The sequence below is a fragment of the Drosophila persimilis genome, unplaced genomic scaffold, assembly GCF_003286085.1.
Source record: "Drosophila persimilis strain 14011-0111.01,24,50 unplaced genomic scaffold, DperRS2 tig00000002-arrow-pilon, whole genome shotgun sequence".
In the NCBI taxonomy this organism is placed as follows: Eukaryota; Metazoa; Arthropoda; class Insecta; order Diptera; family Drosophilidae; genus Drosophila; species Drosophila persimilis.
In genome coordinates, this window is record NW_020825289.1 from 4,074,120 (window position 1) to 4,085,648 (window position 11,529).

Sequence of the window (11,529 nt, forward strand, 5' to 3'; positions counted from 1 at the left end):
TTTGTATTTAGGTGTGTATAGTAGTTTAATACAAAATTGAGCTGCGTTTCCAATGTGTTTCATGTCATTTGGGAGCTGATTCCACAGAGTGAGCAAAGAATTACTTTTCAGAGCTAGCGAGATTGTATCTCAAGCAACAAAAATCTTTTTTCCTTCTAGACTATCGATGACTATTATCGATGGTAATCTATTTCTTCTTCTTAAAGATAGAGAGAGTTTTATCGACAATCTTGACTTTGGTCAGGCTTTTGTGAACACACCTTATATTCAGTTTCAGGTATCCTTGCTAGTGAGAGGATAGGTGTGACTTTAGATTGTGGAATACCAGCTGTGGGATCGAATGATTTATCGAACACAGACACTAACTTACATGTAGACCTCCGAAAAACTTTGGCAAAGGTTGTGGCTGCCGGAAGGAGTCAATCTCTTTAAATTAATTAATTAATTAATCAATCAAATAATTTAATATATTTTCTTATGTCGATAAATTTGCGTTATACGTACGTGTGATTGTTTTGATAATTATTATTGTAGTACCCCTGAATGGCAGTAAAATTATTCTGTTAAGACTACCAAAATACAATTCTAAGTAAAGAATTTGCGATCCTTAAGGTAACGTAATATAAATGTGCATAGTGCAAAAGCGAAACTGAATAAGAGTCTAGCAAGAACTAGTTACAATGAGGCTACATTGAGTTCGAAAGTAGCAGATTGGGTTTGTAGCTCAAGCTTCATCCGTATTGTCACAATCTCATTCTTTCAACAGGAGCAACTACTTTCCGCACAGGGAACACCCAAAGTCGGACACGGTTTGATGTGGCACCCGGTATGCCACATGGCACTGCGGCTGCGTCATTGCCATCAAGCGGATGGGTGGGGGGCTGGCTTGTTCGGATTTTTGTTTGGGTTTCGGTGGGTTCTGTGGTGAATTCAGCGTGTGATGTTCGGCGGCGACACTTGGTGGCGCTCTGTGTTGTGTTCAGTCGCTGGCCAGCATTTGGGGCATCAACACGAGCCTTCACTGATCCAGAATTGGGCCTGGGGAGTCGGGCTTCGATTGGGACTTGGGTTCTATCACTTAATTCTAGAGTAAACAATGGCCTCCCACCTGGAATAGGGGAAATCGAGCGAATCGGCAGACCCCCAGAGAAACCAAATTTCCGTTTAAACAGCAGCCCTTCAGGGATGTGAGTGTAATAATATCCAGATAATTATTTATATTTAAGGGAATGGCCATGGCACGAGTGAAAATGTGTTCTTTTGATACCGCAGCTCCCTTCGGACAGCATGGAGAAGTCTTTTCCCATATCGCCTTGGAAGTACGCCCTGTTCGCCACCTGCATTCTGATAACGGTAAGTCCCGTCCCCCCAACCGTGACATCCTCCACACCCAGGGCCGTACTCTTGACCCATCCAAGTCTTGCACAACAACCCGGTAGTCTCGTAAAAGAAGCGAACAAAAATCAATATTGTGCAAAAGTGCAAAATTACGAGAGCAACGCATTTGTCGCCGGCCATAGGCGGAAAATCGCCCATAAGGATGGCTAAAAGCAAATCGAACAGAACTAAAGTATATTTATACATTTATTTATTTATGTATTTATGCATTGTATATTTCAGCCGAACAGCTGGGAGCTGGTGTGCACTTGGCACTCAATCCGATTGCCCGATATGCCCGATTCTTGCCTTCCCTTCATGTAAACCGCTTACACAATCATGCGCCCATTTTGTTATGATTAAGTTGATTTAGCAAATTAGATTGTTATTTCTATATACAATGAGCATCAGGATAATGTCAAGTCTGCAAATGCCAAGGCTCCCGGCATTGTGCTAAGAACCTAGAAACAAAACTCATTGCAGTAAAGCCCCAATCTTTATTGACGAGGAAGATTCACCCAAGAAATACTTGGGGGAATGCTATTTTATGCCTATTAGCTATTATGAATCACAGGAATTCCATCATCGTTCTCGTCTAATTGTTTCTCTTTTTCAGGCCTGTACTGTGCTCTTCTTTTCCTGTGGTGTCGTCACATGGGGCTCGGCAGCCTCCATCTTTGGCAGCTATACGACTGCTCTGATCGGAGCGGCCGTCTTTGGGGTGGCCTTCCTCGGCGTGTATGTGGCCCTCAAGGAATCCTATAAGTACTCGATACTCGTGAGTATTCCTGGACTCTGTGTGAGGACGATCCTTTTTACGTGTGTCCCACAGTTTATGTTCGTCAGTGGACTGGTCATCGTCACGATGGTTGCCTACTTCTTCACCTTCGCGGCGATGAAAGGAGATCTACTGGCGCACTTTGACGAGCGGGTCCGGCAGTTGTTTGAGGAGAAGACGCACAGTAACGACAAGATGCAGCCCATCCACAGCCTGTTCCGCTGCTGTGGGCTGGAGGGACCGCAGGACTACCTCGGCGAGGAGAACGGGGCCTTGCCCGCCAGCTGTTGCTTCGCCTTCGACTGCTCCAATCCGACGAACGTCTTCCAGCAGGGCTGTGCCACCAAGGCCAACGAAAATTTGAAAATGCAGGCGGATATCACTTACTACTGCTGCATGGCAATTATTGCCCTTGAGGTGCGAATTATGATAAGTTGCGTTGGAAGAGACGTTTAAGCCATTTGTTTCATTGCAGTTTATGGGCATTCTCACGGCCTACTACATGGGCCGGGCCCGGAAGTATGCGAAGACCAAGATCAAGGACGACGAGAGCCACCTAAACGATTGAGTGAAGGTGCTAGCCAGCATAAATGTTGCATAAACGATACTCTATTTATCAGATTAGCGAATTTGCCACTAGAGAATAAAACACTTTCCATATGCTAAACGAATATCTCAGCCGTTTAAAGTCTCCCCCGAAAATTTGGCAGCACTGGCAAAGAGAGCGGAGATTTCGATTCCTCTTCTCCAAGCAGAGACCCTAGCAGCATCGATCGTCTGCCGTATCTCATAAGAAATGTTCGTTTTCATTCGCTGTCTGGATACCGATCTTGCTGGTTCTTTCGGTCCTCTCTCCGCTCTGTCCGCTCTCCCAATCAGTTTCGGTATATTTTAGTTGGTTCTTTGGTTTGGGAAAAGTCCTACTTCTTGTCAAGATGGGCTGCACTTCCGGTTGCATCAAGTGTTTCCTCAACACCCTTAACTCCCTTAATGCGGTAAGTGCTTGGAGTTTTTTCAGCAGTTTGGATGACTTCACTCGGATGTGTACACATATACGATACATAATTGATTGCTGGTAATCGTATATATAGAGATATGTGTATTTTTGATATATTTCGGTGTGAATACAACTTTGCATTTGGTTGTTTTTAAAATCTTTGCCGTGCGTGTGTTTGCTGACAAAACTTGAACAGGAATATACGTATATATATGTTCTTTATATATGAACAATGTGTGTTTGTCCGAGCATTTCAATAAATATTAAATTTTGCATATATTCATGAGTAACGAGTATTGATCACATTCTTTGGGATCAAGTTTGATGAGATTCGTTATCAGAGCCAAAAGTTGTATTTAAATTAAACTTAAGCTAAATTTCTATTACTGTATTAAATGAATCACAATTTTCTCCGTAGAATTATGTTAATACACCAAATTTCGGAATTTCAACGAAATCTTGTCTCCTATCCGAGTCGTTGACATTTCATGTTCTTATTGCACTAAAGCTAATCTCGTTTGCCATTCGGTTTCACCTTTGGCCCCTTCTGACATCGACAGCTTTTGGGCCTTGGCCTGATAGGCATAGCCACGATAATCCTGGGCCAAGCACCTCTCGTTTACATCGTTTTCCTGTATGGCTTGGGCGGCCTAATCTTCGTTTCGGCCATTCTGGGCTGCTGCGGCATCTGTCAGGAGAATGTCTGCATGACCGCAACGGTGAGTGAAGTAAACTCTTCCATTCTTCCAGTTTTAAACCAATTAAATTGCATTTTAGTATGGATTCATTCTGCTGGCTCAGCTGATAATAAGTCTCCTGGGCAACTTCGGTTTCAAGTTCAACGAGGACTACATCCGGAAGTTTGCATCGGAGGAGGTGCAGAAGAAGTGGGACCTGGAGCTGGTGGAACCAGGTGCAATGGACCCATACCAGAGAACGGTTCGAATACAAACTATTCTTATTTTCCGTTTCATTCGATGGTAAGCGACGCTATTCATTTCCAGTACGATTGCTGTGGCCGCAACGGACCGGATGACTATGTGAGCATCGGTCGAACCACCTTGCCCGCCACGTGCTACCCCAAGGAGAACCACGAGCTGCCTCACTTCACCACCGGCTGTGCCCAGAGCGCTGGTGACAAGTTCCTGGAGCTCTTCACTTACTCCAGCGACACCAACTGGGTCTCCGTGGGCATAACCGTGAGTGGTCCTGCAGTGACTCTGCCCTCGATGGATTCTAATCATTTAATCTTTAATCATCTGTTTCAGGCACTGATGGTGCTCGGTGCCTTCTATCTGGTCGGACGCTTCCGCAAGCAGCGCAGGCGCTATCACTACTAAGGATTCCCGATCTGATTTCTCTGTGAGAATCGTGTGTTCTAATAAACTTGGTAGAATCTGCCACTTCCCATTCCATTCCCTTATGGAGTGGCTGAGCTAATCTGTCGTTTTTCTGCTGCTGGCGTCATTCATTCTCAATCTTCTGACGCAATCAAGCTCAATCAATCTCACTAGTTTTCGGGGAGCGATCGCGCGTAAATTGCTTTGGGGAGCCAGAGAGAGAGAGAGAGAGAGAGAGAGAGAGAGAGATGGAACTCTCTTTCCCCCTTTCGAACCCCACTCCATTCGAGCTAAACATCTGGCGAATGGCGCTTCTGAAAGCTTAGAGCTCTCCCTACTCTCCTCGCTCACATTGCTCTTCCGCCACAACACACCGCTCGCTTCAGTTCTGTCAGGCATAACCAGCTCTGGCTCCCCCTGCCGACCCACCAGACTGTTTGTTTGGCTTCCGAATGACAGCAGCAACAGCAACAACAAGAACCACAACAACAACATAAACAACAGCACTGCCTCAGTAATAGCAAAAATAAAGTAAAGCTCTCTTCGTCGCCGCGAAGCTTATATACCCTATCTGTTCGACGACTGGTCAAAGTGTAATACTCTTCTGTATTACAGATTACAGATGACAGATATCTGACAGAGATGTCTTTAGATCAGAGGTTTAGTTATTGGGGGAAAATAGATATTCTAATAGAAGCTATGTCCTTTTCCAGGAATACATTTAATAATACGTGTATATATAAATCGCCTACCCTAGATCGCCACCGCTGCTGATGATCAAAATATTTTAATTTAGTTAGTCGGAAACTCATAGTAACGCATGTTACAAACATCTACTCTTAACTTTAATACCCTAAAAGGGTGTAAAAACTACGAGGCATCAACAGAAACCACAACAACAGCAGAAACAACAAGAAACAAAAAAGTAATGCTAGATTTTGATACCCTAGCATATCGATTATTTCTCATCCGATATTGAGATAATGTGATTGTTAAGCGTATGTATGTGTATGTTTAGCTGTATGGTAGCTATATTGATCTGATATTGGTTGTTCCGGAATATATGTAGGTACATATATATTTTCTGCATGTATCGACAAATAAGGGGTCCGCGCAATGTTTCATTAAGAGAGCTCAAATCTTAGGGACTCAAAAGCGTGCATATAACAAGATCTTTTCGAGAAACAAAAGCAATAGAAACAACAAAGTTTGGTCTTTGACTTTGGATTTGTTGTTGTTTTTGTTGCCTCTGCTCTTTGTGTTTGCCTACTGCCAGTGTGTGTGTGCGTTCGTGTGCTGACTTTGTTTGCTTTGGTCTGGCGCGGCGACCGGCGCGGCGGCAACTAACGGGGCAGCGTTTCCAGCTCTCTCAGTTTGCCGCGAACTTTTGTTGAAAGTAGTTGTCTACCCGATTCTGGCCGGCTGTTGAAAAACTCTTGCCCCCAAAAACACAACAAACTGTTGCACGTGTTGCACAGAGTCTCGATTGCATTCTCCGAAAAGCACTTGGCCATAGCGCAAAGAGGAAAATAGAAACACATTCAGAATGGGCTGCGCAACGGGCACCATCAAGTACTCTCTGTTCCTGTTCAATGCCTTATGGGCGGTAAGTAGAACACCAAAAATTGAATTCAAAGCATATGCTACATACTCGTATGTTCATATGATATGTACATATGTACATACATATGTATAACGCATAAGTTAAATATTACAACAGTTTCAATTATTATGTATTAGAATATTTTTCCAAGTTTTTGTACAACATATTTTGAGCGGAATTTCGCTTAATATTGGAAATCGCTTTGGAGCTTTGGGGAGTACACCCATTAGACTTCCACCTGGCCCGCAGATGATATCATCTCGTATGCGTGCCTAGTTTATGACTACATTTTGCCGTCTCGTGTGTATCACTGGGTGTGTGTGTGTGTGTGTGTGTGTGTGTCTATTGTTAATGTCTTGTGCTTTGCTTTTGCATTCCTTGAGCCGTGAGGAAAGCTCTGGCCAAGTAGCCAAGTAGCGAGCAGCTCAAATGCGTCATGCTTTTCGATTTCGTTAAATTAAATGTGGTAATGCTCCTCCTCTGCTTCTTTTTAAAAAGCTAACACGAATATAATATGGGAATATGGAAACCGGATTAGTCAACAGCGTTGACAATAGAGACGAGATGAGCGCAGCGCTGACAAATTACTAAAGATATGCCGGGGCATTCGTGGCCTTGTCACGGTTGCAGACAACTGGGATACCGAAATGGAGGGACTTTCGATATTCTATAGATTTGGGAGTAGCACAGTAATTTCCTTAGATTTCTCAGCTTGCGAGCTAGACATCAGCATAGGTTTTTGAAAAAGCGAAACTTTTTGCAAGAAAGGAAATTCTAGAACAATTTAATTTCTTTCCAAGTAAAACTTAGAATGAGTAATAACATTATTATACGGTTGGATAAACCGTATTTGAGTTTAGCATAGAAACGATTGATCAGAATGGGATATTTAGATCATCTAAGCTTCGGCTTTGAAGCTTTCAATTTTGTTTCTTTTTTTTCGAATATCTAAAATTAAATTGGATACGCCTCCCATTTAAAAAGTAAGCTGATATTGCTCGATTATCTGGCTGGGAAGCTACCCCTATTTATTGACTCATTTTGTTTGCATTTTTCAGATACTCGGCATTTTGGTGCTTATCTTTGGGGGCCTCGGGTGGGGGGCGATGCCTGACCAGTATGCCATTGGCATTCTTGTTCTGGGCGGCATTATCCTCCTGATATCCCTCTTTGGTTGCTGTGGCGCCGTTCGTGAATCGCCGCGCATGCTCTGGACGGTATGTGCTTTTTGACAGATACAGATATATCTGAAATTCTGAAAAGTCTGAAATTAAGTGAATTTCAATTGCATTTCAGTACGTATCGCTGCTGGTTGTGTTGCTGGTGCTGATAGCCGCTTTCATTGTTCTCAATCCGCGGGATGTGTTCAAGAACTATGCCCTGCAGACGGTTGAGGATCATTGGCAGCTGGAACAGACGCAGCCGGGCAGCATGGATCTCATCCAGAAGACAGTGAGTCGTGGAAACCCACTTTTTTGTAGAAAAATGTCAAAGCTTTCCTCTATTACAGTACTCCTGCTGTGGGCGAAATAGTGCCCAGGATTATCTGGAGATCAGCTACTGGAACGCAAGTGTTCCCAACAGTTGCTGCAAGGACAACAACTGTGTGAATCCCTTGAATCTCTATGCGGTCGGCTGCATCAGCAAGGTGGAGGAGGCCTTCTCCGACGAGGCCACCACATCGCGCTACCTGGAGTGGGGTCTCCTCGGTTTCGATGTGAGTCTGCCATGGAATTCAATCCACTTCCCACAGGAGAAACGCTCACAAATTGTCGTTATCTTTGCAGGTTGTTATTCTCTCACTGGCCATCATCTTGGCCATACACTACACGAATCGCCGACGACGCTATAACTATTAACACGTACACATATGTATATGTATTTAGCACCTAAGCAAGTCAATCTACTTAACATTTACCAGTCTCATTTGTAAGTCACACCGATGTACCTTGCTTAGAGCCACAGCACACAGCGCTGTGTATGTGTTCCACTTGCCAAGCAATTGAAGTTGCCTTAAATATACAATTCATACAAACAAATACCCATGTTTCGGAGAGCAGTGTAATTTGCTTAGCCTCTTCTTCATCTTCGACATCGTCATCCCATTGGGATTGGAAAGCAAAGACTCTGCGCTTCAAATCAATGACGCGTACTTAAGACGGACAAACAGCAGCGGTCAGCCAAATAGCAGTGCTAAAATGTTTCGAAAACTATTGAAAAGGTATAGGGAATAGTCCGGGCAGGCCCCAGGAGAACTAGCGATTGAATGTATTGAGCTCTACTTTTTGAAAATTTGTTGCTGCAACTAAAAATATTTGATTTTCCACAGAGGCTTATGATTTGACCAATCGTCCCAACAGTGATCTGCTCTTGACGGTTTGGCTTCATATAATGGATTGGATACTGTTCATGCATATTATTGTGACCCCAACTGTATGTGGACACAAAAAAGAGCTAAAAAATGAAACCAAAGTCAGACCCAAACATAATTAAGCTCGAAAAAAAATTCTGTGTGTTCGTGTCTGTGCGTGTCTAGGGGACAGTGGAGTGAGGAGGGAGAAATGCGCAACTCCAGACATAACAACAGTAAACTCGCAGTAAACTCGAAAAAAAACTGTTAAACAATACAGCGAGAGAAAACAAGAAAGAGAAAGAGAGACAGAGCTTGTCACTGGATTATTGACAAATTTATGTCGTTGAGGATTCAGACCAAAGAAGAGGTGGCTGTCAGGAGAAGGGAGGTAGAGGTAGAGGCAGAGACAGGGAATGCGGAGCAACAATAACAGTTTAATCAAATTTTGAGCAATCTGTTGATTAAATTTGCATTTTCTTTGTCCCCCAATCTGCCTGATCTTGAAGACCAAGTCACGAAAGCAAAGTCAAAGTCACAGCACTGGCTAAGAGGGAGCATGTGACGTCATTGCTTGGAGCGGTGACCGAAAGTATGTTCGGTTTGCTTGTCACTCTCTCTCTCTCTCTTGAATGCAACCGAGACACAGGCCGCTGTGTTGTCTGACTTACCTTCAACTTAATACACCATGCGCTGACCGAAGTGAGTGCAACGCGCTCTCTCAATCGTTCTCCCAGCTGGTGGGCGCCTGTGTGTGGGAGTGTGTGCGCTTGCCTCGCTCTCCCGCACCACCCTCTCTTACGGTTTTATTTTGATTGCGATGGCGGAAGAAAAAGCAAAAGAGAACGACAAAAACTTTTCCCGCTTTCAGTTCAAAAACGAACGCAGAACGTGCCACAAGCAAGAGACGACTTTTTGGAGAGCGGAAATCCCGAAAGAACATTTAACGGAAATTTATTTCGCTGTAAATTCAATTCGGAAAAACAAGCCAAAAGAAAAACGTGAAAGTAAATAAACAAACAGCAAGAGAGGGGGAGAGAAACAAACAACAACAGCAAGGTGAAGAGACCTTCTTGAGCGAATTTTGCAGGTAATTCCAGAAGTCGGTTTTCCAGATCTACAAACATGGGCTGTGCCACGACCAGCGTTAAGATCACCTCCATTATACTGAATGCCATTTTAGGGGTAAGTCATCATTTCCTATAAGGAATACCAATTAGCCATAACAGCAGCAACAGAATCATGTATAGTGCAAGTACATACGAGTATATATGATATATGTACATATATATGTATGTATGAGTATTACATTTGAGCAAGGAAATTAGCATGATGTCATGGGGGACAAGTGAACGCACTTCAAAAGTCCAACAAAAACAGCCTCAAAATGAATTTTTTCTCAAAAATTATTCCTATATGTACGGACTAGTGTTCGGCGGAGGAGAGCTTCAGAGCATATACTAGCTGAATGTTTTCATTCTACTTCGGGTGTATTTTTAACCGATTTCTGTCGTGTTTGTCAGTCGCGAGCACACCTGAATGATGGCCTCAAGGTGGCAGCCGCCTGACTACCCTGACCACCCTGCCTTCTTCGCTTCCCTCCCTGCGGTTGCCATGGAAAACTTGTTTACGGTTTAGGCCATTCCCAGACGGACCCAGCCAGAGCCTTCAATTGTTCCAATTCCGTTCCCGCAGGATGATGATGTCATGCCAATGTACATGTGTATGTGTGTACATACTCGGATAACCCCGCACTCTGGTTTATAGTTTGACCTATATAGCGAAATCGAATCATACGAAAAACAACAAGAACAAGGGTTGGCCACCCCGAAATGGCAACAGAGAAGGGAAACAGGGAAGCAGAGAAATCTGGAGCGCGGGGAAATCTTTATCACAGACCAGTCAGGCGAACTTCCCCAAGCGATAAATAATGGACGGGATGGCTGGATGCCCTTTGTTGCTGGTGTTAATTGTCATACAAATAGATTGCCACTGAAACTGCAATTGGAATTGCATCATCCCATAATTTATTTCAGCTTCTGGCATTGGGCTCCATTGGATGGATCGCTTACAATGCGGACACCGAGAGCGAGGAGTTCGTCATCGCCGCCTATGTGGCCTGCTCGCTGATCCTCGTGTTCGCCATGCTGGGCATCGTGGCGGCCATCCGAGAGTCGGTGGCCCTGACTGCAACGGTAAGGGGCTCAGAGTAATCTCAACAGGAAGTCTCTGAATAAGGATTAATGTTCCTTTCAATCCCTAGAGTGCCGTGTTCCTGCTGGTACTGGCCATACCGCAGATCGTGAGCACCTGCATGCTGCTGCATCAGTACGAGGTGCAAAGTGGACAGGAGACGGTGGAGGTGGCTTGGCAGGCCAACAACATGGACGCACTGCAGCAGAAGCACGAGTGCTGCGGCAAGAGCAGCGCCCAGGACTATGTGCATCTTAACCAGCTTATCCCGCCCAGCTGCTACGCCGATCTTCAGCAGACCACCGACCACCTCTTTCTAGAGGGCTGCATCGAGAAGGTGCAGAGTTTCTATGAGAGCGACAAGCAGCGCTTCATCATTGTGTCCTGGGTTCTGGTTGCATTCGAGGTGGGCCTACATCCTCTATTTTGCCTTCTAAAAATCATATCTAACCGGTTTCGTCTTTTAATTTCCTTTGCAGTTGCTCTGCTTCGTCCTGGCCGTCTTTCTAGCCATTAGCTTCCGCAACAAGCAGCGCCGCCTGCAGTTCTAGGATGGCCCAGAATCGACCTGATCCCACAGTACAAATGCTTCGGACTTTGGGTCTCTCAAGTAATTCCCGCCTAGGCATTTCATTACAAACATAACAACAACAAAAACCAAAGTCATTCATTATTTACTCGTACCTAAACCTTTCCTCTAATTAAGTACATCATATAGTCCAATTATCCATTATAATTATCGAAATAAATGTGTCTGTGTCTGTTTAAAAACGTTTCATCGCTTGGCGTTTGTTTGTTTTCATAACTTGATGGAAACATTAAGCATACGACGTGAGGCCCCTGTGAGCTTTAAATGCCGAAATTTTTGGCCAGAGACAGACAACTTGTTGC

General features: G+C 44.2%; 4 protein-coding genes across 5 annotated transcripts; all 4 read left to right on the plus strand.

Annotated features, from left to right (window-relative positions):
• Window positions 1-997: 997 nt before the first annotated feature.
• Window positions 998-2,826, plus strand: LOC6591140 (23 kDa integral membrane protein). Its single transcript, XM_002015527.2, has 5 exons — window positions 998-1,187; window positions 1,273-1,353; window positions 1,994-2,155; window positions 2,210-2,572; window positions 2,631-2,826. The coding sequence occupies exons 2-5, from the start codon at window positions 1,288-1,290 to the stop codon at window positions 2,721-2,723; spliced, it is 684 nt and encodes a 227-aa protein (XP_002015563.1). The 5' UTR covers window positions 998-1,187; window positions 1,273-1,287; the 3' UTR covers window positions 2,724-2,826.
• A 181-nt stretch (window positions 2,827-3,007) lies between these two features.
• On the plus strand, window positions 3,008-4,592 carry LOC6591141 (23 kDa integral membrane protein). Its single transcript, XM_002015528.2, has 5 exons — window positions 3,008-3,150; window positions 3,713-3,871; window positions 3,930-4,091; window positions 4,157-4,351; window positions 4,421-4,592. Exons 1-5 carry the CDS (start codon window positions 3,091-3,093, stop codon window positions 4,490-4,492), a joined length of 648 nt encoding a protein of 215 aa, XP_002015564.1. The 5' UTR covers window positions 3,008-3,090; the 3' UTR covers window positions 4,493-4,592.
• A 1,292-nt stretch (window positions 4,593-5,884) lies between these two features.
• On the plus strand, window positions 5,885-8,134 carry LOC6591142 (protein late bloomer). The gene is made up of 5 exons (XM_002015529.2): window positions 5,885-6,098; window positions 7,154-7,312; window positions 7,392-7,547; window positions 7,606-7,812; window positions 7,883-8,134. The coding sequence occupies exons 1-5, from the start codon at window positions 6,039-6,041 to the stop codon at window positions 7,952-7,954; spliced, it is 654 nt and encodes a 217-aa protein (XP_002015565.1). The 5' UTR covers window positions 5,885-6,038; the 3' UTR covers window positions 7,955-8,134.
• Window positions 8,135-9,336: 1,202 nt separating this feature from the next.
• LOC6591143 (protein late bloomer) lies at window positions 9,337-11,416 on the plus strand. 2 transcript variants are annotated; one of them, XM_026985684.1, is made up of 5 exons: window positions 9,337-9,504; window positions 9,561-9,630; window positions 10,482-10,640; window positions 10,709-11,044; window positions 11,118-11,416. In XM_026985684.1, the coding sequence occupies exons 2-5, from the start codon at window positions 9,571-9,573 to the stop codon at window positions 11,187-11,189; spliced, it is 627 nt and encodes a 208-aa protein (XP_026841485.1). In that variant the 5' UTR covers window positions 9,337-9,504; window positions 9,561-9,570; the 3' UTR covers window positions 11,190-11,416. The 2 variants fall into 2 exon arrangements, with proteins under 2 accessions (XP_026841485.1, XP_002015566.1); XM_002015530.2 differs by having other exon boundaries at window positions 9,337-9,630.
• Window positions 11,417-11,529: the final 113 nt, after the last annotated feature.

Excerpts from the sequence above, each read along its gene's own strand:
- LOC6591142 (XM_002015529.2), top strand. The coding sequence starts at position 6,039 with ATGGGCTGCGCAACGGGCACCATCAAGTACTCTCTGTTCCTGTTCAAT. Across the intron at positions 7,313-7,391 it reads CGCCGCGCATGCTCTGGACG|TACGTATCGCTGCTGGTTGT; the intron begins GTATGTGCTTTT and ends ATTGCATTTCAG. Across the intron at positions 7,813-7,882 it reads GGGGTCTCCTCGGTTTCGAT|GTTGTTATTCTCTCACTGGC; the intron begins GTGAGTCTGCCA and ends TTATCTTTGCAG.
- LOC6591141 (XM_002015528.2), top strand. The coding sequence starts at position 3,091 with ATGGGCTGCACTTCCGGTTGCATCAAGTGTTTCCTCAACACCCTTAAC. Across the intron at positions 3,872-3,929 it reads ATGTCTGCATGACCGCAACG|TATGGATTCATTCTGCTGGC; the intron begins GTGAGTGAAGTA and ends ATTGCATTTTAG. Across the intron at positions 4,352-4,420 it reads GGGTCTCCGTGGGCATAACC|GCACTGATGGTGCTCGGTGC; the intron begins GTGAGTGGTCCT and ends CATCTGTTTCAG.
- LOC6591140 (XM_002015527.2), top strand. The coding sequence starts at position 1,288 with ATGGAGAAGTCTTTTCCCATATCGCCTTGGAAGTACGCCCTGTTCGCC. Across the intron at positions 1,354-1,993 it reads CCACCTGCATTCTGATAACG|GCCTGTACTGTGCTCTTCTT; the intron begins GTAAGTCCCGTC and ends TCTCTTTTTCAG. Across the intron at positions 2,573-2,630 it reads TGGCAATTATTGCCCTTGAG|TTTATGGGCATTCTCACGGC; the intron begins GTGCGAATTATG and ends GTTTCATTGCAG.
- LOC6591143 (XM_002015530.2), top strand. The coding sequence starts at position 9,571 with ATGGGCTGTGCCACGACCAGCGTTAAGATCACCTCCATTATACTGAAT. Across the intron at positions 9,631-10,481 it reads TACTGAATGCCATTTTAGGG|CTTCTGGCATTGGGCTCCAT; the intron begins GTAAGTCATCAT and ends AATTTATTTCAG. Across the intron at positions 10,641-10,708 it reads CGGTGGCCCTGACTGCAACG|AGTGCCGTGTTCCTGCTGGT; the intron begins GTAAGGGGCTCA and ends TTCAATCCCTAG.